This window comes from Salmo salar, chromosome ssa21 (assembly GCF_905237065.1).
Source record: "Salmo salar chromosome ssa21, Ssal_v3.1, whole genome shotgun sequence".
NCBI lineage: Eukaryota > Metazoa > Chordata > Actinopteri > Salmoniformes > Salmonidae > Salmo > Salmo salar.
Window position 1 is genome coordinate 30135625 of NC_059462.1, and position 23232 is coordinate 30158856.

General features: G+C 41.4%; 2 protein-coding genes across 8 annotated transcripts in view; one reads left to right on the plus strand and one right to left on the minus strand.

The window, feature by feature from the left end:
- Nucleotides 1-1164: 1164 nt before the first annotated feature.
- Nucleotides 1165-8622, plus strand: LOC106582085 (terminal nucleotidyltransferase 5C). Of its 3 annotated transcripts, none has more exons than XM_014164817.2 (2): nucleotides 1165-1283; nucleotides 2418-8622. In XM_014164817.2, the coding sequence occupies exon 2, from the start codon at nucleotides 2440-2442 to the stop codon at nucleotides 3619-3621; it is 1182 nt and encodes a 393-aa protein (XP_014020292.1). In that variant the 5' UTR covers nucleotides 1165-1283; nucleotides 2418-2439; the 3' UTR covers nucleotides 3622-8622. The 3 variants fall into 3 exon arrangements, with proteins under 3 accessions (XP_014020292.1, XP_014020291.1, XP_014020293.1); XM_014164816.2 differs by lacking the exon at nucleotides 1165-1283 and adding an exon at nucleotides 1355-1582; XM_014164818.2 differs by lacking the exon at nucleotides 1165-1283 and adding an exon at nucleotides 1355-1481.
- Nucleotides 8623-11210: 2588 nt separating this feature from the next.
- LOC106582084 (ganglioside-induced differentiation-associated protein 2) overlaps nucleotides 11211-23232 on the minus strand; it is a 44970-nt gene continuing 32948 nt past the window's right edge. For 2 of the 5 annotated variants that reach the window (XM_014164815.2, XM_014164811.2), the window contains exon 14: nucleotides 11211-11414. In XM_014164815.2, the coding sequence (XP_014020290.1) occupies nucleotides 11307-11414 (108 nt within the window). In that variant the 3' untranslated portion in view covers nucleotides 11211-11306. Of the gene's footprint in view, nucleotides 11415-14905; nucleotides 16350-18565; nucleotides 19656-23232 lie in introns of those variants that run through there. The other 3 variants (XR_006761193.1, XM_014164813.2, XM_014164814.2) reach the window with 3 other exon arrangements.

The following is a 23232-nucleotide window of genomic DNA, read 5'->3' on the forward strand; positions in this document are numbered from 1 at the left end:
AGGATCTCTCTGTACTTTGCTCCGTTCATCTTTCCCTCAATCTTGACTAGTCTCCCAGTCCCTGCCGCTGAAAAACATCCCCACAGCATGATGCTGCCACCACCATGGTTCACCTTAGGGATGGTGCCAGGTTTCCTCCAGACGTGACGCTTGGCATCCGGCTAAAGAGTTCAATCTTGGATTCATCAGACTAAAGACTCTTGTTTCTCATGGTCTGAGAGTCCTTTAGGTGCCTTTTGGCAAACTCCAAGCGGGCTGTCATGTGCCTTTTACTGAGGAGTGTCTTCTGTCTGGCCACTCTACCATAAAGGCCTGATTGGTGGAGTGCTGCAGAGATGGTTGTCCTTCTGGAAGGTTCTCCCATCTGTACAGAGGAACTCTGGAGCTCTGTCAGAGTGACCATCGGGTTCTTGGTCACCTCCCTGACCAAGGACCTTCCCCCCGAACGTCTTCCATTTAAGAATGATGGAGGCCACTGTGTTCTTGGGGACCTTTAATGCTGCATACATTTTTTGGTACCCTTCCCCAGATCTGTGCCTCAACACAATCCTGTCTCAGCGCTCTACGGACAATTCCTTTGACCTCATGGCTTGGTTTTTGCTCTGACATACACTGCCAACTGTGGGACCTTATATAGACAGGTGTGCCTTTCCAAATCATGTCCAATCTATTGAATTTACCACAGGTGGACTCCAATCAAGTTGTAGAAACGTCTCAAGGATGATCAATGGAAACAGGATGCACCTGAGCTCAATTTCGAGTCTCATAGCAAAGGGTCTGAATACTTATGTAAATAAGGTATTTCTAAAAACCTGTTTTCGCTTTGTCATTATGGGATATTGTGCGTAGATTGATGAGGAAAACGATGTATTTAATCCATTTTAGTATAAGGCTGTAACTTTTCAAATAGATTACCAAAGCAACAAGGTTTGAGAGTCTTCACTAATTGCAAATCCATGCCCTGCTAATCATTTCCGTAAAACATAACAGTTCAAAAAGCAAAAACTGAGTTGTGTTTAGGAGATTAGATTGCAGCAAAAGTATCACATCTCTGTTAAATGTGTTAAATTTGTTTGTCAACCGGGAAACCACATCATCCAATGACAGCATTCGAATGAAGGCAGGCAGCAGACGCTTCTGGTAACCTGGCAACACAAAAACCTCTCTAGCCAATCAATGGCTTCGCTCAGCGCATTAATATAATGAAATAGAAAGACAAGCTATCTAGTTGTTAGAAAATTCCAAGTCTGTCAGTGCTGTAGAATTAAGAAGTTCGATTAAAGGTAAATATTTTGTATTCACATTTTTATTGACTCATCTGAATCTCGTTAGGTTTTTGTGAATAGGGAACGTGTTTTAAAGTGCTGGGCTGGGGATGGTGTAGTGCGACGTGGAGGGCTGTTCAGCCAGTTGCTCTTCGGCATATAAGAAGAAGGCGTTTGTTTTAGTAGATGCGCACTTACAGGCACTGACATTTTAGTGTAAGTCTCACGAGTGGATTTATGGATGTGTCTGCACGTTTCCTCCGCTAACATTTTCTAATTGTGCAATTTGAATGCCTTGAGAGGATACCTTCATAACCGTATGTATAATTTTCATATCAGCTCATTCTGTGTGCACTTTTGACTACAACCCTTTTCATCTAGGTAGTTGATGCGATTTACCAAACGTTTTGATTTGCCTGTTTGTGAGATGTAAACTTTAGCTAGGCTCGCCAGCAGTTCACTTCTTACCTGTTTAAAAAAAGCAAGCAAACAAAAAACAATTTTGGTTTAGGTATCAATTTTACACGCTGTAGTTTCCTATCTTGTGTAACCCTTTCGCGTCGTTTGCTGTGGCCATCTAACGAATTGGTGAAATGCTTTTTAGAAATAGTTACTGTACTTGCACGAACTTGTTCTGTCGGCTTCCACATTCAACCAGTTTTCACGGGCGCGTGCTGTAAAATGTGGAATTAGCCAGTTAGCTAGGCCGATTTAATTGAAGTGTTGCTGTTATTCATGCATGTGTTATTTCCCCAAATGTAAATGTTTCACACATGTATAACAAAAAAATAATCTTCCCCCTTGAAATGAAATGTTAAGTTGTTAGGTAGCTAGTTAAAATATTTATATTTTTTTAAGTATTGTTTGATTAGGAAAAAAATAAATAATTTAGAGCACGATGTTTGTGACATCCAAATGATTGCTCTCGAGCACCTTTCTATTTTACTCTGCAGCATAGTTCTCGATTGAAAACGTTCTCACTCTGTTCTAGAAGTTCAGGAGGCATCATAGTAGCTAGTGATCAAAGGCTGGAATTCCAGTGCATTCTGTTTTGGCATCTCCTCACAGACATGCCATGCATGTTCTGTGGGGTCAGAAACGACTGTTATTTTTGGTACTCATAAACTAATATTTAATTTGTTTCTGTCCTAGTTAATTTAAAGACAATTAGAAGATGGCTAACAAGGCAGAGTCCACAATGAGCACTACCACTAGTGAGAGTGTGTCCCACAGTGTGCTGAGCTGGGACCAGGTGAGCCGTCTCAATGAGGTCCTGACAGCAGTGGTGCCGGTCCACGGCCGAGGGAACTTCCCAACCCTGGAGGTGCGGCTGAAAGACATTGTTCAGATGGTGCGCACCCGTCTGGAGCTAAGGGGAATTAAAGTGAAAGATGTTCGTCTGAACGGCTCTACAGCCAGCCATGTGCTGGTGCAGGACATTGGCTGGAGCTACAAGGACCTGGACATCATCTTCAGGGTGGACCTGCCCCTGGAGTCAGGGTTCCAGTTGGTCAAAGATGTGGTGCTGGGCACTCTGCTAGACTTCCTCCCTGAGGGGGTGAACAAGGAGAAGATCACCCCCATGACCCTAAAGGAGGTTTATGTTCAGAAGCTGGTCAAGGTGTATACAGAGCAGGACCGCTGGAGCCTCATCTCCCTCTCCAACAACAACGGGCGCAACGTGGAGCTGAAGTTTGTGGACTCTATCCGCCGGCAGTTTGAGTTCAGCGTGGATTCGTTCCAGATCGTGTTGGACTCGCTGCTCTCCTTTTACGACTTCTCGCCGGAGAACCCTATGTCTAGCCACTTCCACCCCACTGTGGTGGGTGAGAGCGTGTACGGGGACTTTGGCGCGTCTCTGGACCACCTCATGAACAAACTGATCGCCACCAAGCGGCCGGAGGAGATCCGTGGCGGTGGCCTTCTCAAGTACTGCAACCTACTGGTGAGAGCCTTCCGACCCACCTCGGAGGAGGAGTTCAAGGGCCTGGAGCGTTATATGTGCTCCCGCTTCTTCATCGACTTCCCCGATATTGGTGAGCAGCAACGGAAGCTGGAGGCCTACCTGCAGAGCCACTTTGTGGGTGAGGAAAAGAGCAAGTATGACTACCTCATGATCCTGCGGCGCGTGGTCAACGAGAGCACGGTGTGCCTCATGGGCCACGAGAGGCGGCAGACCCTCAACCTCATCTCGCTGACTGCCTTCAGGGTGCTGGCTGAGCAGAACGCCATCCCAGACGCCTCCAGTGTCACCTGCTACTACCAGCCGGCGCCCTACGTCCGAGACCACAACTTCAGCAACTACTACGTTGCCTCGTGTAACCAGAATATTCCAACATGGCTGCCATGTAACTGAGAGACCCATATAACACGAAGACTGCTGCTTTGAGAAAAGGGGGGGGGAAAGTCAGATGTGCCAAAAAAATAGAAATTAGGCCATAACTGGCATTTCGCTCTGTAGTCATAAAGGATATATTTAAATGGCCAAGTGTTTTAGTTTTGATTTTGGTCTCCCTACTCCTTTCTCATTCCTTATCTACAGAGGTGTCAAGATCATTGGATCCAAAGTGATATTTTTTTAAGTGTTATTTTGATTATATTTTTTTGCCTTTTCTCAGATTGTAATGTTTTTGTTTGTTTCCCCTAATGAGAAAATTGGTTTCAAATTAACGTCCTGATTCAAGAATGAGTGTTCTACTTGGTGCCCACATGTTAAGTGTATTTGGTCCATCTTCAAAGAAAGGGAAACAAATATTTAGAAGTTTATTTGGGTTTTGCTCCTGTGTGTATTGAAGAAAAAAAAGAGAAAAAAAACGTAGACAATTGTCGTTAAAAAAAAAGATATAAAAAGTGTGTAAAAAAATTAAAAAAAAATATGGTTAACTAAAGAGATGTGAAGCACAAGGTGTAAAAGGTAATCCTGAGATGACATCAATGTTTAGTTCACTGATGAGCAGTATGGGTTTGCTCATCAGTGTTTTGAGGAATTTTCTATTAGTGAGATGAGATGACTGTCCCCATCTTTAGAAGGCATCCAAGTTAAAAGGGAGGCAGAGGAATGGCTCATTTTGTTTTTAAATCAAAGGTGTAAAAAAGGAAAGGTAATCTGACCGACTATCACTAGCACAGTGCTGCCAGGTTGCCTGTGCTGTGTAGACTTTGTAGAGAAAAATGTGTTTTATTTTTTGCTGTGACTAGCCTCCTTCCTAAATCTGTTCAGCCAATACTATGTATAAACAATTGTTCATACTATGTAGGGTGCATCTCAATAGTGTTAAGTGGCTTCCTCTCCTTAGTATCCTCTCCTCCATGCAACAGGTCAAATAGAAATGTAGACTGCCTATCCAAACCTTTCACCTGTTTGTGGTAATGCTTGAAAGGAGCCTAGCAAAGGAAGCCATGACTGAGTATTGAAACGCGCACCATACAGTAACTCTTTGGGCCTTTTTGCTCACCGATCGTGGCTAATGTATGTTGTGGGGAGTTGCTTTTCTTTTAAACCTCTTCCAAAACATTGGTGCAGCAGTGACCACTCGGATGTCAGAGTTTACGGTCCATGTGGTGGGGTCTGTACTGTAAGCTCATTCGGAGAACAGGACAGGGCCTTCACCTCCCTCTTTCTGGAGTCTAGTCTGAGAGTCAGGGAGAGACTGTCCTTTCCCTTAAAAGGAGCCCCACTTGGCGAGGCCCTGGAACCCCTTGCAGGCCTTCCTTTGCAGGCAGTGGCCTGAAATGGGATCCCAGTCTGGTGCAAGCCAGCCAATAGCTGTAACGGCAGCCAATAATTAAAGTGGGGAGGGAGTGTAAGGTAGAGGGTGGCGGGGTTGTGCCAGTGTGTGACGGCAACCTTATGCGTGGGGGCTGACTCACTTCCCTCCACCCCCTAAGGGTTTGCAGGGGGCAGATGTGAACCCTTTTCTGGTCATGGGAGGCTAGTGGAGCACTGCTGCCTGCCTGGCACATTCAACGAAATGTAAGTGTCTGGAATTCCGTTCCCATTTTGGACCTCACGTGTCTTGATTTACGTGGCAGAAGTTGTACTCTGATCTGACAGGCATCCGAGTACCCCCTCCCACCCTAATTAAACTTTTTAAAACCCATTTAGAAATTGCACCCCCCCCCATCTCCCTTTCTACTGACCTGACAATTTTAATTTCCAGTCTAGTGAGCCAACTGTTCGCCTTAAGTATTTCTGTCCAACCAAACCCAGGGACTTATTTTTGGACCTAGAAGGCAACACGGCTTTCACTGATGGATGAGCAGCAGTGACTCAACCGTTTGCCCTCCTGCCCCCCCCCACCACCACCACCTGGGGTTGGCTCTCCAACACAGAAATGCTAAATTGCTCTTGAACTCCCTGTGTAAGTGCCAGCAGCCTGCTCCCTGTCCCTCTACTCTGCTTACACTCCCTAGGTGCCAGCTGCTGCTCGATCAACTTGTGCAAACTAACATGCACATCCAGATAAGAGCTAGGATGTGGTTATCTGCCCCGTTCACAGGCCTGGGGAAGGGGGGTCGGCATGGTCTCTTGAGCGGGTCACACCCATGGGTCGGGGCACGTTGAGCTGGCTCAGCAGCCCAAACTAAACGTGGACACTGCTTTTAGTCCAAGGGCCACCCACTAATAAAGGCTTCAGAAAAGGCATTACGTGACCCAGGAAACAAAACTGCAAAGTTTCAACATCATCATGTAGACAATTATATGAACACATTCATTAAATATTATAAATCAATGGTACAATTTCAATCAGCTCATTATGATTAATTTCCCCCAGCAACAGAGGTTGCCATGTTAGTAGTTACACACTTTCTGTTGTCCATGCTTGCAGAAAGCAATGTACGGACCTGAGGAATCACGAAATAATACGAGAAACTCTTCTTTATGTAGCTGTTGGGACCTTGAATGTTTTGAGAGCTGTGTTGGCTTGCAAATGTGCTGTCTTTAGTTTGGCTGGCAGGCAAAAGCAATGATGGCCCTTGTAAGCTGTATATCTTACATTAACTGAGAACCACTGTACATCTTACATTAACTGAGAACCACTGTACATGGTTAAAACACATTTCCTAGTTTTGCGGTTCATCTGGATCAGTGAAGGACCGGTAACATGCTGCTTGAGCCTATGCAAGGACAAACACTGAACTCATGAATAGTTCTGTGTGCAACAAAAGTAACCAACATGCTTTTTATTATTTTTAATTTGTTTTTTTATAAATAACAAATGAATGCAAGTTTTGAACCGGTGTTCATATTCATAACATTATCTACGTAATGTTTTTTTTTTTAATTTTGCCATCTTGTGTGCTGGGTCACGGAACAGCAATTTATTTTGTGGGTGGCAATGGGACAATTTTAACCTGGGCTAGCTTCAGCTTAGCCACCATGTGGGCACATTCGGTGTGGACCAAAGTCTGAACCAGCAACTAAGCACTTAAGTGCCTTTACATTTGGTGGGATATTTTTTTTTTGTGGGTGGGAGAAGAGAGAATTAGTTAAGAGCTGAATAGTTGCTACTAGTTACCCTCAAATTGTTTGTCATTTGCGTTTGGTTGAATTCTATTTTGCGTTTATGGTTTGAGACACCGCCATTGAATTATGTATGTAGACTTTTTTTTTATTTTTTTTTTTTTTGTGTTTTTCTTCCTAAGCCCAACCCCCAAACCATACTTTGAAACTTTAGCTGTCTAGTCATTCCAGTAATTATTTGTCATGCTCTGTCTGCATTTCTTTATTTTTTTGCCCCCACCTCCCTCCCCTTCAATTTATCCAAACCAAAGCCACACCCGCAGCTAGTGCAATGACAAGCCATACCTAATAACTGTCTGACGTCAAATGACTTGTACACCCCACTCAATGGAAGCACTTTAGAGGCCTTGTCTTACTCCATACCCAGCTAGCGGAGAGTGTACATAAGCTATGGAGGAGACTGTATGTTGGAGGTGAGCTGGTTCTCAGGGAGGTTAAATGTGTTTGAAGGGCTGTTTCAGACTTTTGAAGGCTGGGGTGTAAAGTTTTTGAACCTTGGAACGTTTTTGTTTTTGAATTGTGCTCCCATCTTGGCCACCAGATTCCTATACTTGGTATTTGTCTCCCTCTCTGGTGTATGTTAGAGAAGACTTCTCATCTGTCTCTGCGCTGAGACCATTTTTAATTTGTGAAAGCTTGTTGCGTTTGGAGCCCATGGTCTTTAATCTTGGTTCTGATGAGTCACTGTTTTTCCCCACAACATTACTTCATAATTCAGGTGAATTATTCAGGTGGAGAGGAGCTGTCAGTCATTCCCACAAATGTTTACCACCATGCAAAGTGATGACTCAATTGATCTTTGAGCCAGAACCAGTAGCTCTCCAGAACCAGGGTTGTAGACCCACTGATATTGAATTTGTGTAAATTCTGTGTCTGTGTCCCTTACCCTGCCTGAATGTGTTATGGTTATTGTGGTCTCTGTCTCTATCCTAACTGGGAATGTGTGCCTATTTATCAATTGTAAACCGAGATGAGTGTTATGTATGATCCCCTAGATAAGAATGGGTGTGACCAGGCTTGGCTATATAATATATTGCTGCCCGTATTTGGGGTCGTATGTTTCATGGATAGTGCAATGGATGTTTCCCCCATTTTTTAAAATTTTATTTTTATTTTTATTATTTGTCCTATTTTTGCCCCTCTTTTGTCTGCTGTAATTCCATGTGATTTTTGTGTTATGGTCCCCTCCATTGTCAATTGTCTGGATTTTGGGGGGGTTTGGGTGTTTTTTGTTTTGTTTTGTTTTTTCCTAAAAGAGCAAGTCTTATCTTTTTGGAAAGTGACGATCCCTTTTTGAAGCTCTTTGCTATTTTTGCATTAAGAGTTGTGGAATTTTACAGCAGATATGTTTTTTTGTGTGTACGAGGATGCCTGTGTGGATGTGAGTTAAGTTAAAAAATATGAAATTCTTGCACATTTTATTTTTTGAAATGGTTAATGGCAAAGAGCTGTCAGCTTTCTGATTATGACATTGATGATATCATTATACTATTTCATTTCAGCACTTTTACCTTTTAGTTTTCCTTTTGGATAGAAATGTACATCAGGAAAATGTGTTTGAAGAGGGGAAAAACAACATTTAAATAAAGTATTGAATCCCAAATGTTGTCAGAGTAATGGTGTTGCTATTCTGTTAATTCTTACCATTTTTAAATGTGTTTAGGTTTTAAAACATTTGGTTGCAGGTGTGTCAGTGGGTACATTGTGTGCATGGCTTTGCCTTAGTGAGCACTAGTACAATAGTTAAGCTAATTTGTTCCTCAACTTAATGTGTAGTAAATCTGTCTTAAACTTTTTTTTATTAGACTAAAGCAACTTGGTCAATAACCTCAAGCCTGTTTTTATTTATTTCTAATTTCGATCACAATAAGGAAATGGTTACAAACACTCAGTTCAGCAATTACAGGCTTAGGACTTATTCCCAACTCATTTTGATGCGGTCTGTTCCATGTAATGAAAATATTGACCCTGCCAAGTTTTCTAATGGGTGGTACATTGTTTTCCCAACATGCTGCATTGGACCACTTGGAAGCATCGGGGCCAATGGCTAACTATCCATTAGAATTCACTTCACTGTTCTATCTGAGAGCAGATCAGACAAAAATCTGGATGCTGGTGAGATTTTGGTATTCTAGTGCTTTCATACCTTGAAGTGTAAACCTGATCAATCACACACTTACCTTTTTTTTTAGGTTGAAGAACTGGGTAAAAAGTGTTCAAACTATCTATCCATACGTAATGCTGGAAACCTCAAGCGTAGACACTGAATCACACCCTGCTGCCATTAATAAAAAGGTGACTTATCTGCTGGGAATTACTCATGGTGTAACTTAAGTGATGCTGCTGTGTCCCCCGCACAATCTCTTAACCACTTTTTCCACTGCCGTCAATGTGCAGTCATTGCTGTTAACCCAATGCACTCGCACTGTCTTTCTGTATAATTTAAACTGTCTTCCTCTGACTTTATTGAATTGATGGCATAACCGTCTCCCGTACATCATTCAAGTCTAGGTTGAAAACGAAAGGTGACCGGGAATCTGCCATTCGGGCTCCTAGACTTTAGAATGGTCAGCCAGAGGACATCAGGCTTGCAGATTCAGTGCCTCTTAATTCCCTGCTGGACACTTTTATTTTTTTATTTTTTATAAATATGCTTTTAATGTATGATCTTAATTACTAATCTTTTTATTCTCCCACCTGTCTTTGCTTCTTTATAATGTGATGCGCTTTGTTACTTGTATTGAAAGCTCTATGCAAATAGTTAAATGTAACTCAGACTCCACTTGCATATGATATCTATCAATATGCTGATGGCACTGTGACATCCCTGCCGTGCGATCTGAGCAATACAGAATAGACTTACTTAGCCATTAAAGCCATGTGGGGGACCGATGTTTTTTTTTTTTTTTTTTTTAAATGGCCTCTACTGTCACTGAATTCCAAAGCACACTTCTGTCAGATGTGGCCCTTTCTGGGTGTAGATCGTGGCTTCTCACTCTCTCCTACATCCAGGTACTGTTATCTCAGGTCGTAAATTCCTGGCGGAGACTCTCCCGCTTTTCATGCAGAGAGAGCGACCACAGAGTGAACAAGGGATTTCACTTGGCTCCTAAATCCCCAAAATGGGAGTTTTAAACTATGTCCACCTTTGAGTGTGTGGGAAAGGTCCGTGGACACTTAAGGGACAGTTATGTTGAGTGTGTTTCATTTTGTGACCTCATGAAGGACAGGAAACACACAACTATATCTCTGAATGTGTACATTTCTCAATTTTGCATCTAATTCCTGTATAAAATGAATGAGTAAAGATGAAAATATTTGTTAAATAATGTGATGTTAACCTTTAATTTTGAGAGAATTATATTCCAGGTAAAGTTTAACTAGTCAGCGGCCACGCCCCCAGACATGATCTGGCGTCATAGAACCGCCTTTTCTATTGTTACGAATAAAACCCCCTCCTAAGGAAATCCTCTTCAGACCACGCATACCTCGGTGTAAGCTGAGGTGGCACAGATTTGAGTACCAAGACTAATCAAACCCACAGCGGGAGCTGTGATTGCAAATAGTTGAGTACCAAAACTATACTACGTGGAGCATTGGTTACACGGCTGGAAATTGTTAAACTTTGAGACTATCAATCCCTACAGCATAAGAGCAAATCTTCGATATGAAGTACTAGTCTGCAGCTAGAAATTACGTAAATCGAGGACGAGAATACAGACAACCGCCGAAACATCTATTCTATGAGAACATTTCTGAATGGTACTCTGAAGTATCCATTCTAACCAAGAAATACTTTGATCTTCAGGGAAACAGAAAGACAGACTCGAACTGACTCTCCAGCAGACGGACTGACAATTCCAACAGAAAAGACAATATATGGGCGTAAATATATTGATTGCAATTATTCCCGAATGAGTGAGCGTTCATGTGCAAAGGATTAGCATTTCAATGAATACAATTATCCACTGTGTAGTGAAGCCATTTTGTCTTTCCCACTTCTTTCTCAGTCCACACCCCCTTCCCTTTGTCCACCAAGCCGTCATATTGGTTTAGCCCACTAGGGGATCTTCCCTATCATTGTTAGTAACCAATATCTACTGTTTGTTTGTTTATGCATTTCTGTGATTATTTAGTTAGTAAATAAATGATTAAGCCAATTGATGTACGGATGATTTATAGTAAAGTCTGGGTTTGTGCAGATAACCAACAGTTTACGACATTCAGATGAGACTGACGTGAAGTAAAGAATAATTCATTAATAAAAGACCAATTGATCAGATATTAAAATATCTGAAGTTTTATATTTGGAAAATTATAACTTTGTAATCTGAAGATTTTCCGTGGTGCCCCGACTTCCTCATTAATTAAATTTACATGATTAGTTTAATCACGTAATAATAATTAGAGAATTGATTTGGTAAAATAACAGTCTTCACCTTTAATGATGCCAAAGACATGACACTTCACTCTGTCGGTGTCCTCAGTATAACAGCATGCTCTAAAGGCTTCCTCGGCTACAGGATGGTAAATCTCTCGTTTCCTGTGGGCATCAGTGGCCACATGGAGGGTGGGCACAATGCATCCCTCCCAGGTCCCTGTCCAGCCCAATAGACAATCACCATCTGAAACCCACACACAAAAACAGCCCAGTGTATGGCCAGGCCAAACAATGCTTGATTTCTGGAATACTGCAGATAGAAATATGCAGAGAGACAATGAAAATGCAGCATGCAGCAGAATGCTTAGAGAGGGAGGAAAGGGGCGAGAGAGACCCCATCGGGACAAGGCCACAATGAACCCGACTGTCCTCTCTCACACACACATACCGTTGTGGTAATTTATCCTAAAAGATACAGAAGGGTTCCCCAACTGGTGTCCGGTGGGTGGTTTTATTTGGCCCCCCCAAATTTTCTGAGCAAAAAATACATACTTAAAATGTTTTCAAATATTACAATTTTACTGTTGAACATAAGACTTTAAAAACACCAGGAAATCCGTTTCAAATTATTTTAATTTTAGAAATCTGTCCCCAAGTATTCCCATAAAGATGTGATCGTATACAAATGTAAGCAAATTTTGAAATGAATGTTTTAGTCAAATATCAGTTCGGGCTTCTGTGGTCAATTTGACTTTTTAAAATTATGTTCCGTCCCCCAGACCATCCGCTCAAGAAAATCGGCCCACAGCTGAATCAAGTTGATGATCTCTACAATATCTCCCCCTTCTCTGCTCTACTTGGTTTGTATCTGAGGTCTCTGGGCCAAATGCCACTAATTAGCTCTGTGGTTGATTAAGGTTGATGTAACTCACATGTACAACCCAAAAATGTGTTGATCAAGGTGATCTATAGCACCGATCACATCTGTTTTAAAGGGTGTGATGACATGACTGATTGTGTGTTTGTTGTGCTTGATACAGACTGGGACCACATGTTAGTGAACCCTCCACTCCTGGGCCTGTCCACATAGTAGGCTGAAAGTCAGGAGAAGTTCAGAGAAGGGGGAAGAGTTTCTAGGTAACACAGCCTCAGCTCCACAAGCAGTGCTGGGGGCAATGTAATACCTAGTCAATTTTACAACTGAATGCATTCAACTGAAATGTGTTGTCTTCTCTATAAAGCAGTGTAAAACAGAGATCCACTCAGTGTGTTAGTGTGTGTAAAACGGGGAAGAAATAAAACGTGACACCTCATCGCAATGAGTCCTGGGTCAGCATGACTGTGCAACACCCTGAGGCATCCTCCTGACTCTGCAGGCCTGAGTCATGGCATGTGGCGCTAACTTCTGAGAAATGTAGCAGTTTGAGCAAACTGTCCCTCCCGTTCAGGAAATAGATAAGCTGCACAAACATCCCCCATTTCCCCCCAGCAACAGCCCTAAAGCAAGGAGTGCCATTTATAACAGGAGACATACTCAAGGTCCTGAGAAAGAGGTGTGGGGAGGGGGGGTTCGCCGGAGGCAGATACCAATGTGGTTGAAACGGAGAGAGCAAAACAGAGAGTGAGAGAATAGAGTGGCCTGCATGCACTACTGCATGTTTCCGGTGGAGACATTTCTCAGAAGCACCTCTATATCACCATTTGACCCCCTTCCCTAACTTCCAGTTATGTGTGTGAACTTCCAGTTATGAAATATTGAAATCAGATTAGATACTTTTGAAAAACTAGATATTACTTATTGGATTACTTTGAAATCCAGAAAAGATGCAAAAAATACATTGACACCTTTGTGTTTTCTCAATGGAATTCAATTCAGCATTGAAAAAAGGTGCAAGTTTAAGTTTGTTCCACCTGAGTGAGTCTGACCACAAGACAGAGACCACTGATAACACACAATGCTTTTGATGGATCCTTTGTCTTCTAATGCCACTTAAGGGAAAAGTAATCCAAAAGTAACAAAGTAATCAGATTACGTTACTGAGTTTGGATAATCCAAAAGTTACATTTTCGGACAGGTAACTAGTAACTGTAATGGATTACATTTAGAAAGTAACCTACCCAACCCTGAAACTCAGCATATGTCGGCTCAATCGGAAATGACTTAATATCTATTGCCCAATCTGTAACACTTCAACGATACAGATTGAATAGAGCCCTAAAACCATAATAATTTGGAGAGACTGTATTAATAATGTAGGCATTAGCTGTGCAGCTCCCAGAGGGCAATTCTAGGAGACTCCAGGATTGACCCTTTTGACTCATAACATACTGTTTTCATCTGCTGTTGCCTAGTCAGTTTATCCCTACCTATAGTATGAGTACATATCTACCTCAATTACTTCGTACCTCTGCACATCGCCTCAGTACTGGTACCCAGTGTAGCCTTAGGCTACATGTTTTACAATCACATGCAGGGTCACTCGTAGGTCTTATGTGTTCTGTGTACTAAATAAGTGTGGTTTGATGGTGATCTGTTCAGACTATTTTCCTAAGTGTGTGTAACTGTAATTAATTACTGATATGGACAGTATATATATATATATATATATATATATATATATATAAAAATCAATCAATCAATCATCTGGAAGTCAGGTTTCTGTGGAGGAGTCTGCATTAATTCCACACCAAAGGAAGAGATGTAAGATGTATTGAACTCAAGCACATGGTGATCATTGACAACCTTAATCATCCACATAAGAGTGCCCATTGGGACTGAAGTCCTTTACTACTCAACAGCTACATAGAAAATGAAATGGGCAGCACTCCAAAGGAAGCCTTCTTCATCCTCCAGTGTATCAAAATCAGTGGAACTGAAAGCCAGAAACAGAACACACTAAAAGAGCGTGTCTCTCTTAATCGCTGTTGGTGTAGCAGTGTTGATCCTTCTGCCTAACCTCTCTCTCACCCATTCCTCTGTGGAGAGCAGAGCGAAAGGTGGCCAGGTGTGTGTGTTGCTTTGTCCACCACACCATTGTACCCAACTAATCCCTCCTTCACAACAGGAAGTCCGTGAATGATGGATTTACCCCGCTCTTCATCCCATCCCATCCCTCGCTCATTTCAGCTTTGTCCAGAGTTTTAATCCGGCTTTGATTAATAAATGGATAACAAAAAAAAAGACAAGATAAAGGTGATGGATGGATGGAGGGTTAGGGACAGGGCAGGTGGAGGGAAAGGGGAAAGGGAGAAAAGAGGAAAATAGAGTAGCACGGACAGGTTTTAGTCAGTGAGACCACTTCACAGCTTCCTGGAAGACAAGTGTAATGGAAAAAACGATTCTGTGTGAAACACCTGCTGTTTATCCCTCCACTGCTTATCTGTTGTTTTCTCCCGCCCTTACAGTAATGTTGGGCCATGGCACAGATGTTTCCATATGTTCAACGTGGACTTTAATCATTACAATTCATATATTAGAGTACAGTATGTTCATACATGTACATATTCTCAAACTGGATTAGACTAAACAACAACCCTACACTGAAAAAACAATCATGGCAAAGTCTTTTGAATTTTCCTTGTGATTAATGTGATTTGTTAGTGAGCTTACAAGTTAGGGTGAGATAAGAAGGAAGTGGTAATAAAAGTTCACAAAAACAATGTAAAACAAAAACACACCCTCACAATATCGGTAAGCAGCAGATACAATTTCAAACAGCACAAGGTCAGCATAAATCAGAATGGTACGACTGTTTATTTGCATGTCTTTACCTCAAAATGAAAAACTCTACATCATTAACATGGCACGGAATGTATTGGGATGCAGCTCAAATCTCTGATTACATCTTCTCTCTAATAGACCACTAAAACAACACTAACTACAGCTGATACATGTCTCAGGAAAGCTTGTGCGGTAATTGACAGAAGAGCAAGGCTGGCATACAGTGAAAACAATCACAACGTAATAGAGGAGGTAACAAAGGAGAAATCAAGTTAAACATACTTATAAAGAAACTGACCGCATGGTAAAATTAAACATACTTATAAAGAAACTGACCACATGGTAAAATTAAACATACTTATAAAGAAACTGACCACATGGTAAAATTAAACATACTTATAAAGAAACTGACCACATGGTAAAATTAAACATACTTATAAAGAAACTGACCACATGGTAAAATTAAACATACTTATAAAGAAACTGACCACATGGTAAAATTAAACATACTTATAAAGAAACTGACCACATGGTAAAATTAAACATACTTATAAAGAAACTGACCACATGGTAAAATTAAACATACTTATGAAGAAACTGACCGCATGGTAAAATTAAACATACTTATAAAGAAACTGACCACATGGTAAAATTAAACATACTTATGAAGAAACTGACCGCATGGTGAACACAATCATTAGTTCATTTTGGTATTCAGAAATCCAAAATCATGCATTGACGTCACTAGGAGATTTGTGCAAAATAAATTCTAGATACAAGATGTTTAAAGTTAGGAATGCAATAATAGTGCAGCATCCTAACATCTGACGTATAACTTTAACTGTGATAATGGGGATTGGAAGATGCAGCATCCCATGGTATAAATTCAATGTAAAGAAAAATAGGAACCGTTTGGTTCTTCATGAAAAAAAAACATTCTTACACACAGTACTGCGCTAAGTACACTCCAGAAACAAACTATCTGCCTGTGTTTTCAAAAGAATGCTAGTATTTCATATTTTATCAAACGCTCTTAATCAGTTCAACAATTAACTTCTATGGTATTTAATGAATGTTCTTTGACAGAAGCAGTAGAACTGTGTTTATGGTTTCATTGTTTCAAGTGACACACACACACACACACACACACACACACACACACACACACACACCTCTGCCATTAACACATTAAACACTACAGTACGTTTACCTAAAAACAGATTCACATTTAAACAGCTTGTGAACATATACAACCTCCAAAACCTACCACTCGGTGAAGTTTTGCAAAAATAAAAAATGTGAAACATAACATGAGCGATATCACTCTCACGCACACAGGAGGGCAGGTTTTTAAGATAGGCCAGCGGAGTGTCCTGGGATAGGTTGGCGAGTTCACACAGGCTTCGTCACAAAGAGATCCATCCTTCTATCCGTCTGTCATTTGATTGCATCACACTGCTAAAAAAACATAATCTTAGGTTCATCAGTATCCAGGTTTTTCAGTGTCAGCATCCGGTATACTGTCCTTGTGAGGTCCCAGACAAAGCCCACTAAGGCCCTGGGTGGCTTATAGTCTGGTCAGGGAGCTAAACCACAGAGGTCCTGCTGGTCAGAACATGGAAGTGGAGCCAGTCATGTGACTGTAGATGTAGTTATGCTGCGTTCATTACCAAGTGTGAAAGTGTTAATTACCAGTTGAATGCACTCACATGCTTTGAACTCAAGTCTTAATGAATATATTCTTTCTACAGCTTATCAGTGTACACCCCATATATTCACCTTGTTGATGATGCTTATTATGCATTATGGTTGACCAAAAGATTACATGTAACAAACATTTCATTAAATTGGAAACAATTAAATATATACAGTACCAGTCAAGAATTTGGACACACCTACTCATTCAAGGGTTTTTCTACATTTGTACTATTTTCTACATAATAGAATAATAGTGAAGACAAACTATGAAATAACAAATGGAATCGGGTAGTAACCAAAGAAAGTGTTAAACAAATCAAAACAGATGCTATTTTAGATTCTTCAAAGTAGCCACCCTTTGCCTTGATAACAACTTTGCACACTTTTGGCATTCTTTCAACCAGCTTCACCTGGAATGCTTTTCCAACAGTCTTGAAGGAGTTCCCACATATGCTGAGCACTTGTTGGCTGCTTTTCCTTCACTCTGCAGTCCAACTCATCCCAAACCATCTCAATTGGGTTGAGGTCGGGTGATTGTGGAGGCCAGGTCGTCTGATGCAGCACACCATCACTCCCCTTGGTCAAATAGCCCTTACACAGCCTGGAGGTGTGTTGGGTCATTGTCCTGTTGAAAAACAAATGATAGTCCCACTAAGTGCAAACCAGATGGGATGGCGTATCGCTGCAGAATGCTGTGGTAGCCATGCTGGTTAAGTGTGCCTTGAATTCTAAATAAATCACCGACAGTGTCACCAGCAAAGCACCATCACACCTCCTCCTCCTCCATGGTTCACGGTGGGAAATACACATGTGGAGATCACCCGTTCACCTACTTTGCATCTCACATAGACACTGCGGTTGGAACCAACCCTTTGGACTCATCAGACCAAAGGACGTATTTCCACCGGTCTAATGTCCATTGCTTGTGTTTTTTGGCCCAAGCAAGTCTTATTGGTGTCCTTTAGTAGTGGTTTCTTTGCAGCATTTAAACCATGAAGGCCTGATTCATGCAGTCTCCTCTGAACAGTTGATGTTGAGATGTCTGTTACTTGAACAATGTGAAGCATTTATTTGGGCTGAAATCTGAGGTGCAGTTAATTGCCGATTTCTGAGGCTGGTAACTAAATGAACTTATCCTCTGCAGCAGAGGTAACTCTGGGCCTTCCTTTCCTGTGGCGGTCCTCATGAGAGCCAGTTTCATAACGCTTGGTAGTTTTTGCGACTGCACTTTAAGAAACTTTCAAAGTTCATGAAATTTTCCGTATTGACTGACCTTCATGGTCTTTAAAGTAATGATGGACTGTCGTTTCTCTATGCTTATTTTAGCTGTTCTTGCCATAATATGGACTTGGTCTTCTGTATACCAACCCTACTGTACCTTGTCATAACACAACTGATTGGCTCAAATGCATTAACTTTTAACAAGGCACACCTGTTAATTGAAATGCATTCCAGGTGACTACCTCATGAAGCTGTTTGAGAGAATGCCAAGAGTTTGCAAAGCTGTCATCAAGGCAAAGGGTTGCTACTTTGAAGAATCTCAAATATATTTTGATTTGTTTAACACTTTTTTTTGATTCCATGTGTTATTTCATAGTTTTGGTGTTTCCACTATTATTCTACAATGTAAAAAAGTGTTTTTTTTTATTAAAAAAAATGGAACGAGTGTGTCCAAACTTTTGACTGTTACTGTGAAATTAATTTAAACAATGTATGTTGATGCTAATATTATGTACAATATCTAATTATGTTGGCATATGATAACAATAGCCTAATATATTCATGCTGTAAACTATCTTAACAGTTTCACTCAATTAATTCAAATCAACCTAATAATCATGACACACCCCTCACTGTTGTCATTGGGTGCACCGTTTGTCGACATAAGGGTAATGTCATGAATGCTTGAACCAGGTTAAGGCGGCACAGGGATGCCGAAACGTTGGTGGTTTACCCAATAAATTACTGGGAGTTCATAGTGTGCAACTCTATTTTTATAGCAAACCAGCTGCATCAACCATAAATTAAAAGTACAGCTATTATGCTCGTAAACAAATGATAGTGTTAACAAACCATATTAATATATTGCTTTATTGTTGCATTTATCTACTGAAAATGATGTGGTTGGAGCGCAGGGGTGATAGACAAGGTTCCCACTAGTAATTACCAGTTGGAGGGGCGTTCAAGTGGATTTTTCCCAGTCGTATGTGGTAAAAACCTCCTTCCCACTTGGATATGAACACAGAATGAGTCTCAGGGTGTTTCTCAATATGCATACTACCGTGCTCCACTCTCTCACTGAGTACGTTCTTGTGAGGACGAGAGTGTGGACTATGCATAAAACATCACATCTGAGAAGCACTCGCACTCCCCCTACTGTATTACCTCACGCTTAACCTCCCCAGTCACTAAACCTTCTTCCAGCCACAATGGCAACAAGACAAAACAAGATATTCACAAAGCAAACATTTACTTCATAATTATCAGCTAGATATGAGAATCGTAAATGTAGCTAACCAGATAGGTCATTTTTGCCTGTTAAACTAAAAATAATATTTTGCAAGATGTAAATTATTCGTAGCGATCTGGCTGGCTAACAGTGGTAGCTAGCCAGTTAGCCCTATTGACTTATGTGCTACGGTACGTAGGCAGTTAAACATGCCAAAATTAACACAGCATGTATATATTAACATATAATGATAAAGTATTGTAGTCAGGAAACATTTGAGATGTGAATAGGCAACATTTCATGCCTTAGTCGGAGTGTATTTTCTCTGCTTCAGCTAAAATAATGGCCACCAATGATTTCAGGAAATTCTCCATTTCTAACGTTCTTGCGTCATATTTCCTTGCATACTTTCCATTGAAGCTAGCATCGATGCATACTTCAAAATATGTACAAAACGGAGTGTGCATTCAAGGAGTGCCCTCGGTGCGCTGTTTCGCATACTTTGATTTGGACTTCGACCCTCCCGTGCGCCTATTTGCGTGCTCGGAATATGGAAGTATGCATTTTGAGAAACACCCTCTGAGTCTCTCTCTGTCGGAGTTCTGATTGGTTCACACCTAAAACACACACGGACAAACACATACAGGTCGTGTCATTACAATGAGGCTATAAACATTGCTTGACATTTTACTATCAGGTTACACACTGCACTGTGTGTATATAGTAGTAGTCAGTGGAGAGCATTTTTACTGCGAAAATCCAGAGATGTTAACAAAAAAGGCAATGAAAGCAGAAGTGAAAGATCAAATGAAAGATATTAAAGAGTGATTGTATAATTCTCTCATTCATTTGTAGGCCTGGTTTGCCTCTGAGTTGAGTAGAGCACACAAACCTGAGTGTATATACAGTTGAAGTCAGAAGTTTACACACACCTTAGCCAAATACATTTAAACTCAGTTTGTCACAATTCCTGACATTTAATCCTAGTAAAAATTCACTGTCTTCAGTCAGTTAGGATCACCACTTTATTTTAAGAATAATTGTAGAGAGAATGATTTATTTCAGTTTTTATTTCTATCATCACATTCCCAGTAGGTCAGAAGTTTACATACACTCAATTAGTATTTGGTAGCATTGCCTTTAAATTGTTGAACTTGGGTCAAACATTTTGGGTAGCCTTCCACAAGCTTCCCACAATAAGTTGGGGGAATATTGGCCCATTCCCTCTGACAGAGCTGGTGTAACCGAGTCAGGTTTGTAGGCCTCCTTGCTCAAACATGCTTTTTCAGTTCTGCCCAGAAATGTTCTACAGGATTGAGGTCAGGGCTTTGTGATGGCCACTCCAATACCTTGACTTTGTTGTCCTTAAGCCATTTTGCCACAACTTTGGAAGTATGCTTGGGGTCATTGTCCATTTGGAAGACCCATTTGCGACCAAGCTTTAACTTCCTGACTGATGTCTTGAGATGTTGCTTCAATATATCCACATAATTTCCATCCTCATGAAGCCATCTATTTTGTGAAGTGCACCAGTCCCTCCTGCAGCAAAGCACCCCAACAACATGATGCTGCCACCCCCGTGCTTCACGGTTGGGATGGTGTTCTTCGGCTTGCAAGTCTCCCCATTTTTCCTCCAGACATAATTATGGGCAAACAGTTCTATTTTTGATTCATCAGACCAGAGGACATTTCTCCAAAAAGTACGATCTTTGTCTCCATGCGCAGTTGCAAACCGTAGTCTGGCTTTTACATGGCGGTTTTGGAGCAGTGGCTTCTTCCTTGCTGAGAGGCCTTTCAGGTTATGGCGATATAGGACTTGTTTCACTGTGGATATAGATGCTTTTGTACCCATTTCCTCCAGCGTCTTCACAAGGTCCTTTGTTGTTGTTCTGGGATTGATTTGCACTTTTCGCACCAAAGTACGTTCATCTCTAGGAGACAGAACGCGTCTCCTTCCTGAGCGGTATGACAGCTGCGTGGTCCCATGGTGTTTATACTTGCGTAATATTGTTTGTACAGATGAACGTGGTACCTTTAGGCATTTGGAAATTGCTCCCAAGGAGGAACCAGACTTGTGGAGGTCTACAATTTTTTTTGAGGTCTTGGCTGATTTCACAATGTCACGCAAAGAGGCACTGAGTTTGAAGGTAGGCCTTGAAATACATCCACAGGTACACCTCCAATTGACTCAATTAGCCTATCAGAAGCTTCTAAAGCCATGACATTTTCTGGAATTTTCCAAGCTGTTTAAAGGCACAGTCAACTTAGTGTATGTAAACTTCTGACCCAGTGGAATTGTAATTCAGTGAATTGTAAGTGAAATAATCTGTCTGTGAACAATTATTGGAAAAATGACTTGTGTCATGCACAAAGTAGATGTCCTAACCGACTTGCCAAAACTATAGTGTGTTAACAAGAAATTTGTGGAGTGGTTGAAAAACGAGTTTTAATGACTCCAACCTAAGTGTAGGTAAACTTCCGACTTCAACTGTACACAAACTGGCATATTTCAACTAAATGTCTCTGGATAGGAATGCCTACTGAGTAGACAACCCTGAAGTCATTAAAAATGGCAGCGTTTGCTGGTACATTATTGTAATGTCCAATGTTTTGGATGCAACTCAGTACATCTCACTATTCCAGTTTTTCCCCATAGAAAGTGGTAAGCAGGCCATCGTACAGTAATACTCATGACTTCCTCTGGGCAGTTCAATTCGCTGTGTCGACTATTTCCTCATGAGGTAATTTCTCTCTGTTCACAGCCTTGTGGCTAAACCCTCATGGGACCAACGCTTGGACTGAAAATTGAAAGATTATTTAAAACTATTGTTCTGCATGGAAAGCTACCGCTCTGCAGGGAAAGCTAACGGGCTAGGGCTAACACCAGCCGCTCTGCAGGGAAAGCTACCACCCTGCAGGGAAAGCTACCACCCTGCAGGGAAAGCTACCACCCTGCAGGGAAAGCTACCACCCTGCAGGGAAAGCTACCACCCTGCAGGGAAAGCTACCACCCTGCAGGGAAAGCTACCACCCTGCAGGGAAAGCTACCACCCTGCAGGGAAAGCTACCACCCTGCAGGGAAAGCTACCACCCTGCAGGGAAAGCTACCACCCTGCAGGGAAAGCTACCACCCTGCAGGGAAAGCTACCACCCTGCAGGGAAAGCTACCACTCTGCAGGGAAAGCTAACAGGCTAGGGCTAACACAAGTAATCACCTCCCAGTCTTAGAAACATTACAAATAAAACGCATCCAGCTTCTAGAATTGTCATTTCTACAGGTGATCCTAGCAAGTGTTTGTTCATAAGATGCTACCTCCAACATTGATTCGATCTGCTGTTTCAGAGTAGGAGTGGCATGACCCTTCCAAATTCTAAGGATCACTCTAGCTGCTGTAACGATACCAACAGTGATCAGTGCAAATTCCTAATTTGTTACATTAGGTAACTCTGTTCTATTGCCGAAAATACATTCTCGGGGGAAACTGGAATTGTTAACCCCAACCATTCCTCCAGATATTTCAAAACATCCTTCCAGAAAGGTAGAACTAATGTTCATTCCCATATTGCGTGTAAAAATGTCCCAGTGTCTTTGACATTTCCAACACAGAGAATTGTTGGTCAGCCCCATCTTATGAAGCCTTGTTGGGGTCTAATAAAACCTATGTAGTATCTTACATTGAGTAAGTTTCCCCCTGGCTTCCCTTATGTTCCTCCCTGAGCTGGACAAGATCTTCAACCAAGTATCATCCTCAATTTCACACTTTAGGTCAATTTGATATATTGTTCTGAGGTGTTTACAGTCTTTACTCTGCAGATGACTAAATATTGAGTAGAAAATGGCTGCTTTATGTTTGGGTAATTCCAAATTCTCAGCTATTAGGTTCTTTCCTGGATTTCATTGATAGCCGGTTAACAAACATTCTCTCAATTGTAAATATTTCCATAAATGTCCCCCGTCTCCAACATCCTATTTTTGTACCAAAATCGGAGTAGGACATTAAAACATCTTCCCTGTACAGATCACCTATAGTATGAATTCCGTTCATTAGCCACTGTTTCCAGTTCACAGCCTTCTTTCCTATCCATAGCCTAGGATTGTGCCACAATGATGAGTATCCTTGTTTTAGATGTGAAATTCCACATATCTTGTGTACTGTTCCTACACCTCTGAGTGTAACAAAATTGGGTTGAGAG